The sequence below is a fragment of the Mytilus californianus genome, unplaced genomic scaffold (assembly GCF_021869535.1).
Source record: "Mytilus californianus isolate M0D057914Y unplaced genomic scaffold, xbMytCali1.0.p SCAF_4, whole genome shotgun sequence".
In the NCBI taxonomy this organism is placed as follows: Eukaryota; Metazoa; Mollusca; class Bivalvia; order Mytilida; family Mytilidae; genus Mytilus; species Mytilus californianus.
In genome coordinates, this window is record NW_026262690.1 from 53,411,227 (window position 1) to 53,418,314 (window position 7,088).

The window sequence follows — 7,088 nt, forward strand, 5'->3', positions numbered from 1 at the left end:
TACGCAGGATTTACATGTGCCGTTTAAGTGCATTGTAAAAGGCTTCACGGTGTATTTCTATAATACGTTTTACACGCATGGAAATACATTATCGTTTCTAATTCGCCAATAACAATATCTAAAGAACAAAATATATGGAAGTTCCTGGAAAAGAAGACATGCATTCATTAAGTTTAGAAATGTACCAGCGACCATTTACGGATTATTATTTTTCTTTGTCGATTACAAAATAAATCAAGTTGCAAGCAAATTTCGTTGTCCTTTAATGTAGAAATTGTATTTATGTTCTGTCTGATTACCCCAAGCGACATATTTCGAATGTGTAATCTCGGTCCCTGTAAAACAAATCATATTTTTAAATATAGTAAAAATGTAGTTGAAAATATTCCGTGTAATAAACTAATACATCACATCCTATCTTTTCTAAATTCGATGTTTGATTTGAATATTAAGCTATTTTGTAGTTTTTGGGGCAATAACATTCACTATTTTTATCATGTTCTATGTTTTGTTTTTTTTTTATTTCTTTATTCAAATCAGTGGAGAAAACTTGTTTGAAAAATCATATATTTCATCGATTTAGTAAATACATTCATACGACGTTTAGGACGTTAGGCAAATAACAATCGAACAATCTATCAAGACGATACCAGTTGCACATTAAGCATTTTGTATGAGGAAATTATCATCATGTATTTGGTAGTTGCTTGATCAATTTAATACTACACAAAAAGCAAGTAACAATGACTCTATGAAATCAATCATATGTACGCGTAAATCAAATAATACAAAGGACCAAAAACGAATATTGCTTTATGTTTGAATAATTTTTTTGTGGCAGACATGTTTCTAACTTCCTTATATTTTGATGATTCATTACACTGACGTTTTGTCTACATTTTCCATTATTCATCATGATTAAAGCTGTTTGACTTACTGATAGTTATTGTCATGACTACTAGCTACTCCTCGGAATACAAAGTTGTCTGGTGCATACAATGACCACGCATAATCTAAATGAGTTTTTGGCAACTTCTGACATTCACTTAATGTACCTGTTGTAAATACAAATAGTTATAGTTAACGATTTCCTTAATTGAGGATTGTTAAAAGAAAGCTATTACAACAACGGTTCTTTATGGTAAATGTCATATATTTAATGTCTAACTCATGAATTAGTACTGAAATATTTCATTTTTCGTAGTCAAAATATGACCTGACATTATTGAATATGTTCAGCAATAAGTCATTACATAAACATGTATAATCTGTACAAAGATCTTGAAATTGACAATTGATAAAGACAGTTTGAATAGTTCCTTTCAAAAGTATAAGGAAGGTCCATTTCTTCACTACCGGCCTTTGGTACATTTACAAGATTTACGGACTCACGAACCTTTTCATTTTAAATTATGTGATTCGGGCTATATATTTCTTGGTCTAGCAAACATTTAAACGAAGTCCCATCGATCAGGCGAGATAACTTTTAATCATGGTTTCCGTTGAGAATGATTCAAATTCACAATAGATAAGGAATTTCAATTAATTGCAGACTTTAGGTAGGTTAATAGAAATGAAATAAGATGCCTAGTTTACTGACCGAAAACAGAATGAAAAAATGAAATAAAATGATAATTGAAATCATTGACTTTTGCATCAAAGTTATTACATTACAAAATCTTACACTTGCACCATTTTATTAAACGATCTATTAAATTTTTAATCTAACTTGAAAATTTTAAAATACATAATTTGTCGCGCATTCAAATACCTTGGAAAGAACAACAGTAAAATTTCCATCTTCTATCTTCTGCTGTATTGTCATGAATACTCTCCATTCCAGAGAGAACCGATTGGTTTGGGCACTGAAATTCAAACATTTGCTCAAAGGAGTTGACATAATCTGCAAAATGAAAACAATATGATGTATTTATATATTTTAACTTGTCTTAAATAGAAACATTAGTGCAATACACTAGCTTATCTTCTACAATTAGGAAGTTCAGCTCGAAAACTTGGATCGATTTGTGAGTGTCCTATTTCTCTTATGGTCAACACTTTTATTGAGTTGAATTAAAAATTCTGCGATTCGTTGATGTAATCTTTTGCACATACGGGCATGACGTCATTTGTCCTGTTCCGGCGTCAAACTTCGGCATCATCAGACATTTTAAAACTTTTTTGTACTCATCATAGTGTAATAAAATTTGATAAAAAGAAGATGAAAAGTGTGAGTGTTTTGTATATGATTGAAGAAATCCTATATGCCTGTGGCGTGGACGAAATGTACATCTTCTTAACCTCTGAAAGTTATCAATGACCCAATGAATAGCCAATGGAAAGGTCGTAATATCGTCTCATGATGCTGGATAAGCCAATCAAATTAACGCAGTTTTCCTACCACTTTTTCGTATCACACTCCGTACAGTGTGATACGAGAAATATCTCTTCATGCAAGAAATAGATAACATTTCGCAACCATAAGAGAAATGTATTTTCCAACTGGTGAAAATATTGTGATAAAAAAAAAAACAATAAAATAATGTAAACTCTCATTTTCTTGACTTTGTTTTTGTCTTAATATTCCTTTATGTTCACACGCTTGTCCTGATTTATAGCTATAAATGTATTGTAACCCAGAAATGAACTTTCGTTTTATTATTTCGATAATATCTTAATGATACCAGCACAGTCCACTTTCTGACCTTCCATTTGTCCGTATCTTTCACTTGTGTGGAAATTATCAGACGAATCATAATATTACTACATGAGCGTAATTAATTATTTTCTGAATCACCAGTGTGCATGTATTCAATCTGTAGGTAAGCATTTGTAAAATTATCACAGTCATGTTTAAATGCACAAAAGGAAAAAATAAAGCTTCCAGGAACAGTAACAAATCACAAAAGAACTATTGAAGAAATAACCAGATGAACATTTTTTTCAGAAGAAACCTTTCTTTAAAAACATATAATTATAAGTTTTAAAAGCATCGAATCAATAATCTCACCAGTCCATTGACATCCGGAAGATGATTTTCGAGTTGGTCGACAAAGTATCTCAAATACCCTATCCTCAAAATAATTGTCATGTTTACTGTTAATTTCATAAACAGCTGTACCAGTGGGACATTTGAAATTCAGTTCTTTGTCCATAGCATTCATCCATCCATGAATAGTGCCGATTGTCAATGTCAGAAAATAGACAAGGGTCGTTGACATTTTAATGGCTTGCGGTTATACCTAGAACAGTATTTTCTTCATGAAATATCAAGTATTAAACTGGACATTAGTTCAAAATTCTGTACCTCCGTGTTTATACTGCTTGTTTTTAAGTTAAAATTTAATGTTTTATAAAAACGTATTTTCGAATCAAAGATTCTGTGATTTTGCCTCGACAAATGACGTGATGCACAATGTGTGTACAGGTCAAGAGGTTGATTTAACTATACTTACCGTTTTGGTACTATTATATATAGAAACAAGATTGGAAGAACGTTTATTTTCACGGTTTTTTTATTTCATGAAAGTGATTCATTTAAGTTGTCTCCTGATACAACATATATATATATATTAGTCAACAAAAGTAACGATACACAAGTTTGAACTCCAATTTATCATAAAGTATAATAAATAAGAAAAGCTGTCAAATTATCCAATGAAAAACATTCATTTGCAAAGCAAATGCATATGATTAAAAGAATCTGACCAAATTGGAAAGTGAGAAAATACCGTGACATTGAACACAGGGGTCAAATTTATTTTGCGGAAAATGATGACAAAAGTCGGCACTTAATTTCGAAGATGAGAATTAAGTATTCAAATATCTGCAAAAGCATTCAAAATTTTAAGCAAACCATATTTACTTTTAAAGTTTTAAGTTCTAATATTGATTTTTGAATTTTTGGGTGAAAATAGGGATTTTTGAAATAACAAAAATTGCAAAAAAAATCGCGTATTTGCCTTAAATCAATGGTTTTGATAAGAATATAACACTCTGTAAATATTAGACTAATTGGGCAATTATTTACCTTGGTACAGTGTATCCAATTTCATTATATATGGAAATACATGGCATTGTATCATTTCTTTTGTTGACTAGTATACTATCGTTCGTTTCATAGCCCATAATAATCTATATTGAATATTGAAATTTAGAACCAACCATTTTCGAATATAGGTATGGGGACTTAAATTTATTAAATGACTTTTTAAGTCCATGCCGAAACACCTGACCAGTGAATTCTGAATGAAACATTTATATGACGCAGTGTTATTTGTCAAAACAAATGCAACAGTCTACGAATAGTTTTCTTAGTGGAAACATTCGTCCTTATTTTTACTGTAAATTATCAATAATGAACAGTAGACATTGATGTGTTATGACGAAACATTTTCAATATATATACACTGCATTCTACAGAAATTTCAACATGTCGTTATTATCATTACTCTCTAAACCAAGGAAACAATTACTTACCTCTGACCTAGACGACAAACCAGAAAGAATGTACGATAAGTATGGAATACATATACAAGAAAGCGATAAGCTTTGCAATACTTGAAAAGATATCTGACATTAACAAATTCGTGGAAGGACAGAAGCGTCAAAAATTTACAGTGAATTACAAAATATTACAAATGACTATAAACAAAACACATAAATTCTTTATTATGTTGCTTGAACTATTTTTAAAACGATGCTGGCTGATTTGAAATTTCAGTCAAAACTAAAGATAAGATATTTCAAGTATTAATATCTTATCTTTAGTTTTGACTGAAATTTCAAATCAGCCAGCATCGTCTTAAAAATAATTCAAGCAACATAATATAGAATTTATGTGTTTTGTTTATAGTTATTTGTGATATTTTGTAATTCACTGTAATTTTTTTGACGTTTCTTTCCTTCCACGAATTTATTAATGTCAGATATATTTGAGTCTAATTGTTAAAATTCGCAATTTGTCTTCTGAGTGTTCTTCGTTTCTTCTTTTTTTTTTGTCTACTTTATACTAGCACATTACGTATCGTTGCTGAAAGGTAATCAGACTGCAAAAGTACCATTCGCCTGGTATCTAGAGATTAACTACTGATATGATTTAATTGATAATATTATTTCAAGAATGATTAATCATATAAGTCTATCAATACCATAGCACTAGTTTACCTAAGACGGTTTAGGCTGTTTTCTTCAGAACGTTTTATTTTAATGCCCTTAAAACGTTTATTTACATATTACTATATGTAATCATTATTATTATTATCATTATTTTTTTTTTGCTTTAAAATTTCGATCTCTTTTACAGTGCGACTCTCGGGAAATTTATGAGAGTGTTTGTTATATTTCTTTTTCAGATATAATTTAATGTGTTGATATTATTCTGCAACTGTGGTCCTTAACGCAACAATGTAGCCTGAATGACATATTGTAATTTATTCCATTCAAACCTATGAAATGTGCCATCTTGCAGTGAGGTGAGAGTTGCTGTTCCATGTTGAAGGATAAACGTGACTTTGAGATGAAGAGCATTCATACATGTGTTTGCGGTAAACTTTTTCTATGGTATTAATACATTTAAAAATGATTAATCTTTTTTGAAACTATGATATAACTTAAATCATGTCAGCACATTTGAGATGAAGAACATTTGAGAATGCAATTTCAATAACTGAGATATACGCATAATTCTAAATACTACAAGACTAAAGTAATCACTGTTACTTTGGTGTTTCCTCGGCGTAGTTAATTTTTGTGTCCTTAATTAATTAACTTTATCCTTTCCTTTCCATTTGATGATTTGAACTTGGTCATTCCCAAAACCAGTGTCGTGCTCACAATCAGTTGCATACAGGTTTTTTTTTATAAAGACTAGGTTAATGTTGTCTTACGTCCGTATATATTTACTGCTTATTCTATTGTGTATGTTTACTTTTAGAAAGAGGGAACTAACTTTTGCGTCGCTGATGTTTTCTTGTACTCATTTGAATCAAAATTGTTAATAAACCGCAAAGCCTGAATGAAACAGCAGTTAACTCTACATTCAGGTATATTGATGAAGACATTTCATTTAATAAATTTTTTAAGAGAACGCGCATGTCTCATATATGCCGATGAATTAGAAAGTAAGCGTGCTATAGACGCAAGAAAGTCTGCTTCAAAGATTTTTTTCTCTTAAAAATCTTTCCTGAGGGACATCTAAAAACTAAGTCCTACGAAAAATGCGATGATTTTATATTTTCATTTTTAGTAGTAACATACCCAAGTCTGTCAAGTTTACGTATCTCAGTCAATACGATATGCTCTCGATTACTCACAGTTATGCATTTCAATAACTGAAATATACGCATAACTCTAAAAACTACTCCAGCAGAGTAAGATGATGATCGACTGACATTTGCTACTCTTCAGGATAAAAGAGAGCCAAAGATACAAAAGTGACACTCAAACTCATAAACCGAAAAAAAACTGCCATGGCTATAAACGAAAAAGAAAAACAGACAAAAAACAGTACACCTAACACAACATAGAAAACTAAAGACTGAGCAACACGAACTTAGTGCAACCCCGATTTAAGGATTTGTTCACGTTGCTTATACTTCAGTTTTCGGTGTACTGTTTTGATGTCTATTGTTGTATGTTCGTCTTTTTCCTTTGACCATTGTTGTGTAATCTTTCTTCAATTACGTTTTTGATTACCTAGGATATCCTTTTTTATTTTTTAACATGAGGGATTATAAGTATTTATCCCCTTCGTCTTTTCATAGAATTTCGTCCACATTTATTAATTGATTTTCTCATTCGTCATACGAACCTTTTTTAATATTCTATTGAGCTGAACATCAGTATGTTCATCAAAATAGTAGCAATCCTTTTAATTCAAAATCACATTGAGTCCCTGACGTGTTAAGCCAAATAATAGCAATGAAGGGGAGTTGACACAGTATCAAATGAATTAACTGTTAACGCAAAATTGAACGGTCAATGTTCCGTTGTAACTAGTTTTGTTGGTGATGACGTAGCTATAACGAAACCTATTAAAAGGACTTTTAAAATATCAAATATCAAATGAGTTTCAGATGAAATGCTTT

At 30.7% G+C, this 7,088-nt stretch overlaps 1 protein-coding gene across 1 annotated transcript; it reads right to left on the reverse strand.

Annotated features, from left to right (window-relative positions):
- Positions 1–295: 295 nt before the first annotated feature.
- LOC127736974 (hemagglutinin/amebocyte aggregation factor-like) lies at positions 296–3,211 on the reverse strand. The gene is made up of 4 exons (XM_052247532.1): positions 3,011–3,211; positions 1,772–1,903; positions 938–1,055; positions 296–335 (listed from the first exon to the last, which is right to left on the reverse strand). Exons 1-4 carry the CDS (start codon positions 3,162–3,164, stop codon positions 296–298), a joined length of 444 nt encoding a protein of 147 aa, XP_052103492.1. The 5' UTR covers positions 3,165–3,211.
- Positions 3,212–7,088: the final 3,877 nt, after the last annotated feature.